This window comes from Phasianus colchicus, chromosome 13, assembly GCF_987193195.1.
Source record: "Phasianus colchicus chromosome 13, bPhaCol1.hap1.1, whole genome shotgun sequence".
Lineage (NCBI taxonomy): Eukaryota > Metazoa > Chordata > Aves > Galliformes > Phasianidae > Phasianus > Phasianus colchicus.
The window spans coordinates 13,287,074-13,302,547 of record NC_143448.1 but is presented as its reverse complement, the minus strand read 5'-3'; the positions used below and the strand labels follow the sequence as shown (position 1 = coordinate 13,302,547).

The 15,474-nt window shown below is 32.4% G+C and overlaps 1 protein-coding gene and 1 long non-coding RNA gene across 2 annotated transcripts in view; one reads left to right on the top strand and one right to left on the bottom strand.

Annotated features, from left to right (window-relative positions):
- CDH8 (cadherin 8) overlaps nt 1–15,474 on the bottom strand; it is a 139,974-nt gene that overhangs the window by 26,039 nt on the left and 98,461 nt on the right. The window contains exons 10-11 of the mRNA XM_031614887.2: nt 6,545–6,666; nt 56–173 (exon numbers count right to left, since the gene is read on the bottom strand). Coding sequence (XP_031470747.2) covers nt 56–173; nt 6,545–6,666 — 240 coding nt within the window. The remainder of the gene's footprint in view (nt 1–55; nt 174–6,544; nt 6,667–15,474) is intronic.
- On the top strand, nt 1,963–6,934 carry LOC149916167 (uncharacterized). The gene is made up of 3 exons (XR_016470601.1): nt 1,963–2,133; nt 4,703–4,820; nt 6,820–6,934. It is a non-coding gene; the product is annotated as an uncharacterized LOC149916167 (long non-coding RNA).

The following is a 15,474-nucleotide window of genomic DNA, read 5'->3' as shown; positions in this document are numbered from 1 at the left end:
ATCAAGTAATTCAAAACAGTTATTCAGGTATATATTACATATATTTTATATTTACCTTCATTTTTCTTGATAGTAAAATTTGGATTGTTGACCATTTCAGGAAGAAGGCTATACAAGAAATAATGCCCATTTTTAGGATCATCTTTGTCAACAGCACTGACAATTTGAATTACCTATAACAGAAAACAGTTTCATAAATTCACACTCAATAAACATACAGTATTGCAAAGAACATTTCATTCTATAGGACATATTCTTGCTTCTTTACATGACAGACTAAAACTGCAAATGTATAAGCCTGCTAGGTTGTTAAAGGTGTTAGATTAAACATTTGGAAAATGGAGAGTAGATCTAGCCCATTACATTGTTTTTGGAAAGAGGAGGTAGAGAATAAGGGGAGATGGGTACATAAAAGGGGGCAGCAAGAACTGCTAAAGTTTAGGCAAGTAATAAATTATTATTCGTTAATAAAGAAGAGACAGAGAGTTTCAGAAACACTGTATTTGGAATTTTGAAGAAAACAGGATTTTTTTCCTTAATTTTCATAAAACCTCAAATATTATTATACTAGGAATGCAGATGGATTTTTTTTTTTTAATAATATTATTATCAGCAAATGATTACCAGAATAATGCAGGATACTAAAGTTAGAAGAGGAATGAGTTTGGATAGGCTGAATACCTTTGAATAACTCTGTATGAAGTACCCTGTATGATTTATATGATCAACCACAGCATCTGCAGTGTATGTACCTCAACTATCTGCACCATCATTGACACTGTTCACCTCCAGCACTACTCAGAATGATACTGCAGTTGATCATCTTCAAATCATACAAGGCTGTATGGAAAAAGAAAAGATGAAAAAACATTTTAAGATAATCAGTAAAGTGTTTTGATATATGTATTTTAATATTATAGTGCAGATGCTTTTCATTCCATGTGATTTTCTATTGGAGTAGAAACAAAGAAAACTATGAATCTATATCCAGCATTCAGACATGAATTTCAGCGGTGGTTTGTTCATGCTAGATGGGGTTTATTAGACATTTAATGAGAATTATTGAACTTTGCCGTGTTTGTTGAGTTTAACAACATTTTTGTCTCGTGTATTTATTTATGTAACGACTGAAGCCTTTTACCAATAATTCTTTGGACAATTAATTTCAAATTACAAAACAGTAGAAATTTCATTTTAAAAGATTAGAACAAAAAAAGTAAACATATTAACATACTTCAGATCTTCAAAGCTTCACTAAAAAATGCTAATAATTAATATTTTATTTACTGCAAGAGGAATTATGACTATCGACATGTATGTTACATATAAAATAGCACTCAGTATCACACTTTGTCTTCTATGTTCTTCAAGTATCAAAGAAAAAACAAAATCTTACTAGACAACCACAAGGACCAGCATCAAAACATAAATATTTAATATTATGTATGTAAAAATATTTGAGCAGGTTCTGATATAGGGATTCATAATGTGTAGGATATTCTAGGAAAATCCAAGCTGTGAATTCCTAGTGAATTCCTTCCTTGCCAAATAATACATTCTGGACAGGGCAGACTTATGATCAAAAAAGTATTGGAAAAAGTTTTTGATGGTTTAAATAACCCTTTTTTCTTTTTTTTCCTTTTTTTTCCTTTTTTTTTTCCTTTTTTTTTCCTTTTTTTCCCTTTTTTTCCCTTTCTTTTCTTTTCTTTTCTTTTCTTTTCTTTTCTTTTCTTTTCTTTTCTTTTCTTTTCTTTTCTTTTCTTTTCTTTTCTTTTCTTTTCTTTTCTTTTCTTTTCTTTTCTTTTCTTTTCTTTTCTTTTCTTTTCTTTTCTTTTCTTTTCTTTTCTTTTCTTTTCTTTTCTTTTTTTGGTTAGCTCTATCTGCCAAGTTTGAACCTTTGATTGCCATGATTTCAAATGCATGTATTAGAAGATGCTGAATCCTAGAGAGCTAGGATTTCACCTAGAGTGTGGTAAAATGTAACTGTCTGAAAACCTATATACAGACACTGTCCATTCCATTTACAGGAGTGGAACATTCTCAGCTTGCTCCTTGCAGACAAATATGGTACTGAAATAGCTACGTGTATCTGTCTCCGGGTTGGGACTAGGTACCACAAATTCTGCATCTTAGGTAAGTACAATTCGGAATGACATTTCAAACAAGTAGTTTTTAGACATGTATGTTTTAGAATTGTTCAAATTCTCAAACACTGCTAGAATGTGGCAGCCTAAAGGAAAAAGGAAAATGGCACAGTGAAGTGCACTTAATAGGCACAGTTTTTCCAATGGTTTTGCAATTTAATCTTCACTGTTTACATGAGTGTTAATTCTTTCTTGCATTATTCTAGACTGGAAATTTTCAAGAAATAGAATCTGAATGTATATATTTGTATATATATGTGTATATTGTTACAGGAAAAACAGATATCCCTCAATCTTTCCAACAGTTCCCCTCTCTGTTTACCAAATCATTTGTTCTGTGAAAATGCACAATAACATCATACGCAAAAGACAAGCTTAGTGAAATACTACAGTTGTTGGATTACATGCACACATAAAGGAATTAAGAGTTAGTGTTCCCATAGCAACCTTATTTCTTTGCGTGCTTGCATTAACACGAGGGTTAAAAAAAAAAGAAGAAAAAAAAAGAAAAAAAATGGAAAAAGCATAACTCCATTGACGTGAGTAAAGTCCAGTGATACTCATGACTACATTCTAGTATGCTGATGAGCATGATTTACTGGTCACTGCTCTGTAATCATTTCATGAAATATTATTTAAGTAATACTCCAACTCTTGACTTGTTGTTAATAACATGGTAGAGAAATTTCCTGGGCTGTTCTGCCTTACTTTTTACTAAGATTACTTTTTTTTTCTCCATGCAATAGCATACAGAACAAATGTGTGTTCCATACAACAAAAATAATCAATAATAATAACCAAATGAGAACAGATTTTTGCATTGCTTATCTCTAGGCACTGGACTGGAAGTTTATATCTCTTTAGCTGTTCAATCTTGAAATTTCTGAAATTATCCCGTATAAAATTTCAACTTTGATGTTGTATTAAAAATTCATGTATATATTTGATTCTGTACATATACTTACTGGGAAAACAGTAAATGAGCATATTTTGCACAACAAGCAACTCAGGATTGAAATTAATAGTTAAACGATCCCCTAGGACAACTCAGCATTATAGTCTGCAAATTTGTGTTGTACTTCTACAAAACCACTGTGAAATAATACCTATAAAAAGATTACCTGTATAATGATAATGAATGATGTAGAAGGATAAATAGAAAAACAAAGTTATCACCAGTGTTATCAATGCATTATAAATGCCTACGTGTGACTATTATATATGGTACTGTTTAAAAGTCCTTCCTTGTGATGCAACTCAGCAGACTGATCTAGAATATTTCCTAATAATTAGTACATTGTTCCTCCAACTCTGAAAACACTTCTGAAGTGACAGTATTGTACATGATTTTTTAAAAAATTACTTTGCAGGTCCATAATACTATGAGCAGTAGATTCATGATAGCATTTTTACTTTACTTTGCACGTAGAGCCAATCCTCTACAGGGATCTACAATGATCTATCTGAAGATTTCTGAACATTAGAAAAAGCCAATCTAATAAAATAGATTAGAAGAACTAAATAAAATTGACAGAGGCTGAGAGAGCATTGTATTCTGTTTTATACTGCTCTAGTTTACATGCAAGTTTACACTCCGGTACATCATTGCCTATGCAATTGAAGTGTTTGAAATTCTTGCAGCTTAGTTTTGAGGAAACAGCGCTTTACAGTGAACCTGAGAACAGTGCGGGAGGACCAGTAAAAGTAAAGGGAGAATTATGAGCTGCTTTATTGCTAAATTGGAAGTACTGTAACATTATGTTAAAGTCTTTTTTCCTAAGACCGACAGAAAATACTTATGACAACTTTCCTTTGTGTGCAAAAACGTGCAAGGAGCATATGAGAACAGAAGAACACATCTCCTCCCTCCCACTTTCACTTTGCCCCTCATCATCTCCTACAGGCTGTACTACTGTTACATGTAGGATAAAACAAAGCATATGCATCTGGTAACATTATACGTCAACAGTTTTTAATACATTCTGTCACATCACCAGCAGCTGCAATTGCCACTTGCAATTATATCGGAATCCAAAATAGAACACTTAAAATACTGAACTGGATGGATCAGGCAACACATGTAGGGGCTGCAAATACGGTCCCATGAAAGGTTTGGATATAATTCCTTTATGTTGATTCAAATACGATTTAAACTTATATTTAATTTTATAAATTTAAATGTATTGAAATATCAAAACTTGATTGTGCCCTTCCTGTACCTGTAATATTTCAGTTTAAACTTTGGAGAACTATCCAAAGTAGGCTTTTGCTTCTGTGTGAAACGGTATTCCTTCTCACATTTTGTAGCCGAGACATACTTCATTTTTGGAATTCTACATCTTGACTGATTAAAAGGATTTATTCCTATATGAATATAGAGAGAATTTGAATATAAAATACTAAGCAGAAGAAAAACTAATCCAGTAGTGCAGATAATAAACCCTTTACAGGAGCAAATAAATTTTAAATGACAAATTCAGAATCTAAACTTCATTACTTTGGACTGGTGCATACTTAATGTTCTCATAACTTTGTTTGTTTAAAACATTAAATTGCAGAATTGGTGTCACCTTATCCATGCTGTCAGCCAAATACTGAAAAAGTATCTATAAAGTTCACACAAGAATTCATGCTCAACAGACATCTGCCATCAGAATGAGAGCATAAGAGGTGATGGTAAGTTGAACATATTGCTTAACAGAAGTTGTCCATAAGTGCTTAAACAAAAGCCACTTTTATGAGCTTACTCCCAATCATCTTTTATTTTTCAAATAAAAATTTGGTTTTATTACAAAGTGAAAATGTTGGGAAGGTTTTTCAAGTTTTTTTAAGCCATCTGAAGGCTGATAAATATATTCAGAATACACTATGCAGCTCATCTTTCTGAATTGAAGAAAGCTTACCAAGTTCTGGATTAAAAAAATTAAAGAAGTATACTCATAATTTAGGATAGCATACAAAACATAACTATTCAGCCTCTGAAATCAACCTGAGCTAAACAGAAACCCACACTGAGCTAGAGGAACTTCAGTACCAACAGTAACATAACTGTTTCCTGAGAAATGTCTGCTCATAAGGGCACATTCCAATCTTTTCAGTGAGTAGAAAGAATTCTTATTTCTTAAGTGACACGTTTGACACCTTTTTATTAAACAAATAGGGATGCTAGAAAGTTAAATCAACAGTAACAATCCAGCCTTGGTAGAGATAGATTGTCATATACTACAATAGAGTTGTCATTTAGTACTAGTAAAAGAAAATCATTTCTAACTCTATTGTCAGGTAACCTACTTTGGAAAATAGTGAATTCAATGCCTAACACCCACATGAGACACAGGAATAGTTGGATTAACAAGTCTAGTGTCATGCTGTCAGCTGCTGTTTATTTAAATAAAATGTCACGAGCCAGAAATAAATTAGAAAGTTTCAAAACAGTGAATTGCTGTAACATGCTGTGTTTCTCAAGATGGACAAAAGTTAAATCTTTATTATGCTGCTTTACTTTCTAAAAGTCTGAACATTTTCTTGAATTTTTATCTTGCAGTTTATTTGGCATATGATATATTCTTCCCTAACTCTGTACATTTGTCTTCAAAATAAATGCCTTTTAAGAAATCTTCTTGATTTCCTTTGAAAAAGGCTACACTGGTTAAACCTTGCTTTTGAAGTCTAGCTAGGTGTATTTCACCTTGTAGGGTGTTGTATACATTTCTCTGCTAGCTCTCTAATTTCATCAAATTATGAAGGAAATAACCTGCTAAATCAGTTTTCTTTTTCTCCTCTGAGATATAAGGAAAATCTCAAACTCAAGTTCTCCAACGCTCTGTCCCTCTTTAGATACTTTAAACTCAGTTATAAATCACTTGACTTTCCATCAAACTGTGTTTGGCTTTCTTGATTTCTTTTTTCTTCCCAATTACCTTAGAAAAATGAGTAAGAATTAGATAGACAGAGATTGTAACTTAGATATAGGCAGGGGAAAATGGTTTGATTGTTTTAAGCATTACTACTAAATTATATATGGCACAAGCAGCAATCTAGTTCATTCCCTGAGATTCAGACTGGATTACACTTTTAGCTATTAAAGTACATGAACTTATGAAGTGATGAGCTCCATCAAAAATACTGGAAGCAGGGGAAGCTTACAGACACTCAGCATTTTTTCTGGATATTGTCTCAAGATACCAACCTTTACCTTAAAAATCTATATTTTAAAAACATATATGTTCATATATAAAGAGATGTACCAGGGAATATGATTATAGATATATCTTAAAGGAATGTTAACAGCATGAACAAATAGGCACATATTTTTGGATTAAAGATAAAATGACAGGGACAAACTGCACCCCATTCTAACATTCTAAATTATACAACATAAAAAACATGGAGATATTTACTTGTCCAGGCTTCCCATTCTCACATAAAAAGGCTTCATGCTCTGATGCAAACTCAGGAGCGTTGTCATTTACATCAAGAACTTTGATAGTAACAGGCACCCGGGATACTTGACTGTGGTTCCCTAAGAAAAGAAATCATAGCATAAAAGGTAAGTATATTTTATTTGGGTTTTATGTATAAATTCTTAACTAGAAACCATATGCTTTCTGTCCTTCCTTAATTGAGTTGTCTTATCTGTAATTATGTGACTGATCTGTAACGATGTGACTTGTAGTTGGAGCACGAGATAAAGAAGGATGGCCAGTATTTTGTGGCTGAAAAGAATAAATACATCCCTACTGCAAACAGCATTTGTTGGAGATTATCTCCATGAAGACCTTTCTTGGGCTAAATTGGTAAGATTTTTCTTTGATGAAGTTTGTATTGTTTTATTGATAAAGTTCATTATACATGGAAAAAGGAAAGGCTGTAAACAACATAGATTTATTTCTTTGTTTATCTTTCACAGAGCACAGAACACTTTACTCTATTAGTTATTCTGACTGCACATCTATTATTTCTCCATTATAAATACTATTAATGTGAAAACAGCAAGAAAGGAACTGCAGATTGACATAGGTAAAACTAGACTGTACTCTGGATAAGTGGAGTGTTTTGATTCAATTACAGCTATCCAAAAAAATGACCTATGAACTTCTTTCTTCATTGAAGTAAAGTCTCATAATTTGTAGTGTAAAGCTATTTTGTGTAAACAGGTTTTTTTCATTGCAGGGTAGAATAATCTTATTAAGCTGTACGGAAAGAAAAGCTAAAGCAACAGTTCACATTCCACTTTGAATAAATTTCACAGTCACATTCTAGTGTCTTTCCTCGAGATCAATATAATCATTCTAAGGGATTATTAATAAATATTTTAGATTTTATGGTTTTTCTTCAAAAAGCAAATGCATGAATTCCTTTTAAACTGAGGTGATCAGCTGATCTGAAGACTCAAGAAATGTTCTATAGGACATGCATACGCTTACAAGTAATCCAATCCTAGTTTCAAAATCCATCTCTTCCTGAATATTATTTTACAAACACAATATCTTAGTTGTATCATCAACAATTCTAATAATTGCATACTGCAAATTAAACTGTAGGTTGGACTTGTTATTTAACTATGTGCTTTTGCCTGAATTGTTACTGCAGGCAAGAAAACTCCTGCATTAAGTCAGGCTGTTAATGTATGTACAGTTGTGACAACTTAGCTGTCCATTTGGGTTCTAGTCTCTGGCAGTGTAGAAATAGCTTAGGAGAAGACAGCATTAATTTTGGGGGGCAAAAGTTGCTATTGATTTATACTCAACAGAACTGTAAAAATAAGTGTCAAAAAATAGAAGTAGTTAGGCTATGCCAGTGGGCTGGAGGCTAGTGGTGTGACTTGTAGCAGCTCTACAATTTGTAGAGGTGACTAAAGGAAGAACCACAGAATGCACTTTGTATTTTTTGTGGTTTTGATTCAAGTTAACTGTACTGTAACCTAAGCATATCCTACCTCTTGCATCTTGTTTTTCCTTGTATGTTAAAACAAAACATTTTGACACTTCACCCATAAATCTAAATTTGCATAAATTTCAATATCTCTAATAACATTAATTTTAAATAATATAAAATTCTCTATTTCAAAAGAATAAAATCACACTATCACTAAAGGTACTAGTGCTACAAACAAGGTCTATATATTTTCTAGATAGATGGAAATACACAAATTATATCCATGTAGGATTTTGAAGATTACAAGGCATCAAATTTTAAAAGCTTTCTAGTCATAGGACTCACAAGTTTTAATTTAGAAAGAGATGTGTCACAGAAGAAAAAGAAATTCCTATCAAAATACTGTAAGAGTAATATTTATGTTAGTTTCACATGATGCGATTTTCTTTATTAACAGGTGAAGTGAGCATATATGCCATCAAATAAACACTAGTATGCAAATCAAGAAACTTAAAATATAAAACACTTTTTAAAATCTTGATAAAAATACAGACTATGAAATCTCTACCTTATCAGGATTCTAAGCACTAGTGTCATATTTAAACACTAAAAATTTGCTTTTATCCAAATTAAAGAAATGATGGCAGTTCAAATTTTAAAGACATTACAGAGAAATGTAATTAATTAGATAAGCTTCTAAAGAAATTATTCATGTCTCTTATGACTGCCCCCAAAATGTTTGTCTTTCATCAGAAATACAAACATTAAATTTAAAGATATTATAATTAGAAACTTGATGAGAATTCATTTAAAAAATTAATTCACTAAACACAAGTGAGACCCAACTGGTTTGGAAATGTCTGACCAAGGGGATATCTACTACCTATTAGGGTTCTGGTGACTATGATGAAGTTTATTGCTGAGAAAGAGAGGGAAATCTTATCTACTGCTTGTGCTGCCTACCACACTGAATACATAACATTACTTTGTCATTGTAACATTTTCAATAATTATTCACTTCATGCTAAATGAAAAATAATTAATAATTAAATAAGAATCACAGTAAATAAAAATCACCCCAATTATATGTATTGTGGCAAGTAATGACCAAGCACTGACAAGACGAAATGGGTTCACCTGCCTGTTTTCAAACTTAAAATGACTGCAAAGTTCGAAGCAGTAAAACACTTTGAGAGCTCAAGAATTTCAACCAATTCCACTGAAGCAGACTGATGCATTAGTTTCACAAAAACAAGATCAAATATCCTTCTAGTTTTATGGTTTTGCTGCTCTCTTTCCTTTATGTTTTAATAAAAAATATACAGAAATAAAATATGTATCCACTATTCTGCAGCTGAATACAATTCCACTTCAGTCACTTGGCCCAGGAAAGCAAAAAGGTTGGAAACCTGTTATGTAAAGCATACACCTATATATTCCCAGCCTTGAATGAAGAAAGAGAATGCTAGATTCTTGCCATCGTACACAGCTTGTCTTCACACTGATCAGTATTCAATGAAGAAATTTTCCTTATTTGTGAATAGAGAGTCAATTATATTCTAAAATAATGACAAAATTAAATTTCACTTATTTTTTTAAATTTAACATCTTGTTTTTTTTTCTTTTCCATTGAGCCGCAAAGGCATCAGAATTTAGAATTAGATTAAATCGTTCATTTTTCAGGTAGATTGTAAGACTGGTTACTGAAGTTGACAAGAGTATAAAGATAGAGACATTATCTCTTAACAAACTAACTGAATTTGTAAAGATTTGATCAGCTGTATTTATGGTGATGCACAACTTAGAGACCTACCTTTGGACTTGCAAAACAAGTGCACTATTGGGACTGTCATGTGAGAAGCAAAAGCTTGGTTTGAAAGTTTATAACATTGTGGTGAAATATCTAAAAATATTAAGCATATCTATACTTGATAGTCACTGGTCTTAAAAAGCAGTGCTCATTAAAAAACAGAATTATTGTCTGCCAAAATAATGTAAGTTCATCAATTATTTAACAAAAAGAAATCCAGTTTGATCCACTTTTCCCTCATTTAATTAAAGCACCCAAAATCACATCAAGGTTCTCTTTAAAAAGTCATAAACTGTCTTGCATTTTAAGTAAAATTAAGTACCTGTATAGAAGTAGACTCTTGCAGAATAACACGTATTTTATTAGTATTATCATCATCATATGGCTTGGAAATGGTTATTTCATGCTTCTCTGATTCAGTGAAATTTCTACTCTAATAATATTTTAAATTAGAAGTCCTAGTTCTAACAGAGAAATCAAAACAAAATCTGAATCACTGACTTAATAAAAAACAACAGCACTTGTTTTATATCTCTCATACCTCAAACTTATTAAGTTGTATTTTAACTGTTCTATTCCCCAAGCCTTTATCAAAGTTTTATCCAATGACATTAGTAAGGCAGTCTAAATGCAGGACAAATTTATCTTCCCTTTATGTTTTTAAGTTGTTGCTTTCTTTGTGCAATCCTTTATCTCTGTAATACTGCAGCTTCTACAATTCTTTTGCCATATAAAACTGGCAAGTCTAACTTCAAGTATTCTGAGAGCAGAGATGATACTGTAAAACAGAAATTTTATTTGTGTTGATGCTTAACTGTAGAAATCACATACTGCAGTAAAAGCTGTGCTCATTTGTCTGAGGTGTTGCGTAGTAATCTGATTCAAAAGAGATTGACTGCCTGAAACAGACTCTGAAATTGCCAGGAAAAAAAAAAAAAACAACACAGTAATTGGCATCATTTCTTTTAAAAAGAACGGACCATAAGCTATTTCTCAATTAGGATAAAATGTAACCATCAAACCATAAAACAAACAAACAAATGGGTCTCCGTGAAGATTTCAAACCACCCAAAAAATTCTTAAATTTTTAAAGACAAGAAAATACTGAGAGTTGTTGAATATCCATATAAGCATAGAACATATCAATGCATAGTAGAATGGCTTCTCTATAAGAAGCTAAGACAAGAAACAAGCTCTTCTTCAAAATTAATCTTCAATTTATATTTATTTCCGCACACTGGGACATACTAGATGAGTACAGATTGTGGTGAATCTCTGCATGTACAAGTGTGTAGGAGGGAGGGAGAAAGAAAAAGATGTGAAACATATTTATCAGATTTGTTCCATAAGTCACTCTTTGGAAGAAAAATAACTATGGCGTTCAAAAGTTTTGCCACCTTTCAATAGATCCCTCAGTTTATTTCTTACGGTCTTCAAAAGAAAAGAAGAATAAATCTAGAAAAAAGCTACAGTAAATTCTGCTTCTATTTCAGCACTGATAAACTGTTGCAAGTTTCACCAAGGATTGCTCAACACCTCTATCTCCTCCGTTTTTGTTCACTTTTCTGCCATGAAAACTAGTCAGAAAATGCATGTCACAACAAGGACGGACACACACAGTGGCCACAGTAGCTAACATGTGAGAAGTGTATTTTGACTTTGTCCTGGAAAGAACAAAGAGAAGAGGAAACTGAGGACAGAGCACATTTTCAAGTAAATGCTTTCAAAGTGGAATATATAGTTAAAAGTTTCCAGAGCTCAATAACTTCATCTGTAAAGACTGACTAAGATAGGCCACCTACCTACCTTAACCAATACGTAAATGTATGATTTGGGATAAAAGGCCATATTACACTTTAGGCTTGCTGCTAACACAAAAACAAAGAGTAAAATTTCTGTGATAGATGCAAAAGCCATGACAGAAAATGTTACTTATAGAAATTCATATTCTTCAGGCCTTGCTCAGACAAAGTCTTCACTTTCATTTTCTGTGGGCTGTTTTTTTTTTTTTTTTTCATGTAAGACAAAGATTATTGAATATAGCCATAACGAATAGAAAATTTGAAGCAGTTACCATGAATTTGCAGAAAAATGAAACGTCTGCAAAAAGGCCAAACAGATCATTTTCTTATTTGTGACATACACCTAACCCAGCGCAGAGTTCTTTGCGTGCAACTGTAGTAGCCAAATAACTAAAACTGGCTGCATTTGTATTTGTTTTTCCCTTTCACTTCAAGGCCTGATTCCACTTCTGCTGAGGTTAATCAGCTCTCTTCTACTCTGGAAGCTTAATCCAGTCCTTATGTTTAATTACATTTCCTTACATTACATTACATTACCTATTTCCTACATTTTAAATAATATAAGATTTAAAATTTAAATATGATTTAAATTAAAACCAGGACCTCAACTGGGTACTTTGTTAATTTCAAAAATTTATAAAACTGTATCCTCTGTATCAAACAATGCTTTATAAAATATTCATATATTATTTTCATATAGACACAATAGGTATTGATGGAATCGGTTAGCTCCCATTTTGCATAACTGAAGGTAGGCTATAATTTGATATTCAAATGCAACCTCTTTGTTATTTTTCATACCATTAAGCTGTACAGTTATTCAGCAGCCTAACACATAGTTACTCCATAATTACCTCTGATCCTCGGTAAATTGAAAGATCCATTTGCAATGGGAAATGTTCGTAATTTTTTGTAGAAGTATTATATTTTGGTTGGTGTGTATGAATGGCATTGTCTTCTTTGAATGTACAGAGATAGATCAAAAAGCCTTGGGAAGGGAAAGCTAGCTTAGAACAGCAAAACAACACTCAAATGTAGTTTACAGCTGTGAAGAGAGTCTCTTTTACCAGAACCCTAGCTATAAGAGGAAATCAAAAAACATCGCTTTGTTTAAATTTAGCCATGCAAGTTAAGAGAGGAAAAGTTATCTGCTGCTGCAGTGTGTCAGAGAAAAGAGGCCATGGTGAGCTGTAATTTTGTCCTTAAAGGAGCTGAAGTAAACAACTGATACAAAACTAAATCATATTCACCTAAGAGCTGGAGGGAAATGTCAAGCCTATGCAACTCTCCAGCAAATCCAACAATCCAGAAATTCAAATTTCAGGTTATTATAAATTACATTGAATTGTGATTTCCTTTAAATCACCATATTTGTGTTTCGAAAAATCCAGTGAAAAATCATCTCTATTTTTTCTCAGACTTTGTAATGAAAATGCTAGAAGACAAAGTAAATAGTAGATGTATTAGGTAACATGAGTCCTCATTATATGTAATCTACATACTGCATAACAGAGTGATTAGACTGCATTGGAGAAGCACTAGGAGAGAAGGGCAGTTATTAAATTTAAGGGAACAAAGAGATGGGGTAAGGCTTGAAGAGAGATTTAGAAGGGGCATCCTAATCAGCAACTGTAGCACCTTTTCAATATTTGAGTAGCAATTATGGGTACTTGTCTCTTGTCAGAAACTCTGCTTGCAAACAGTATGTCCTTAGAGACTGTACTTCTGCATATCTAATTTTGACCACAGTGAGCTTTATACTCACAGTGACACATAATCAAGATATATGTGACACATCAATATGAGTAAACAAATACATAATTCAAAATAAATTATTAGTATAGCTGCTTGAACGGGTTGTATTTGAAGCTGCTACAGTCACATCAGGTATATGACAATGAAAACAATGCTGTTTTATTCACAGATCCTAAATAAATCTTTAAGGAAAAAAAAAAGTACACTGCTAACATCCTTCCACCCACACATCTATCCAGAAACCATGCTGAAACAAATGTTGGCAGAAAACAATCTGTATTTCTGATACAGTATTGCATTGTTGAAAATTATTTTTTCTGTTGAGAATGCAAGTCAGGCTGTAGATTGCAATTATGCCACTTTCAGTAAATTAACTGTTTAACAGTGGTGAACTGTTAAGGAGTACAGAAATTAAAAGTATGGTCTAAGGCTTAAGAACTATTAACAGTGGACTTGCAAGCCATAAGAAAAGGCAAGCTAGAAATGCTTGAAGTTTCATCTGTTTTTTTTTTTTTTCTTCAAAAGCAATGTAAATAAAAGAAAAATCAAGTTTATTTGACATTATAAGTCACTTCAAGAATAAGCAACAGCAAAACTAACCACAACCATGATCTCTGGATGCATCTGCAACTTAGGACAATTTTACAGTCCCGTAATTGTAACAGAAGGCAGAGCCCACTATAAGCTTCTGAAAAGTTGTTTTCCTTCATCCTTTGGCATCTACCAGTAAGGACAAAAGAGGCAGACAATAGGAAACCACATCTTTCTGCTACCTTTATTACGTAAACTTCCAATAGCAACAGCACAATGGAAATGCTGCTAGATCTTTGCTTCTTATAGATCGTCACACCACAAACTAATTAAGATTTCAGAACTTCTGAGGCAGTGTAATGCGTAAATCATTGCTAGGAAGTTGTAAGTTTTCATTTCTAAATATCACGCTGAGATGTCCAGAAAATATGGCACTGCTGAGTAACTGAATAGGATCAGTCTCAAAAAACAAACCAGCAAACAGGCTGGAAGCAATCTGAAGAAAAGTTAAAGATGAAACAAATGTACAGTGGCATGATTTGCTTGATTCCAAGTTAATCAAGAGAGTTGCACTAGCATAGAAGAGTCAGGAATCTGGCCCACACTTTAGAGCAATTACATTGTTAATATGCTAATGCATCATGCATATTAAAATGTTATAAAATATTGACTCAAATATGCAAGGTCTTATTGTCGATTATAATTAGCTTTGAAATTTTATAATAACTATCAGCAATAATAACAACAATAAGCAGAGTGATTGAGAACATTTGGAATACTTGGGGATTTTTATTTTAAATGATTTCATGATTAAAGGATAATAATTAAAAGTTTAAATGAAACCCCTCTCTTATTGTTAGACAAAACATCAAAACGCTTTAATAAAACTTTTTATCAAACGCATCTTTACTACAGAAGTATTTAAATTTCATCATTTTCAGAGCTCATCTTTATTTCTTAGCAGTGCTATTCATTGATTTTATGTTTCCTTCATGGATAAAACTTTGCTAGATGTGCTGATATTAAAACAGGTTCAGAATTGAACAATTTTTATTTGCACATCAATGGCAAAAAGATCTCACTAACATATCAGTATGTATCTTTACAAATCCTCTGTTTTTCAGCCTGACAACACCATCATTGCTATCCAGCAACTTCACTAGGAGCTCAAATCATGCTTCCCTGACTCTTAATTCTAGGGAAAAAAAAAAAAAAAAAAAAAAAAGTTCCTACAGCTTTAGATTGACTATAGCAAGTCTACTTAAAAACCTCTACTCTGACTTACTCTCATACTTCAGTTTTATAGGGAAAAAAAATAGATGATAGATATTTACATTCTGCTTAGAAGTAATAAATCAGTTCTTATCAAACTAGAAGAATACTGCACATGATTTTTAAGAGGAATAATACTTGCTAGAACTAAGATATCTAGCCCTGAAAACAAAAATGAAAGAAGCTACTCTTGATGCAGATCTCTCCATCCTTCTTATGTTTATCACCTCTTCAATTTTTTGTCCTTTTAATTACTCAGATGCTTTATTTGCAGCTGTCTTAG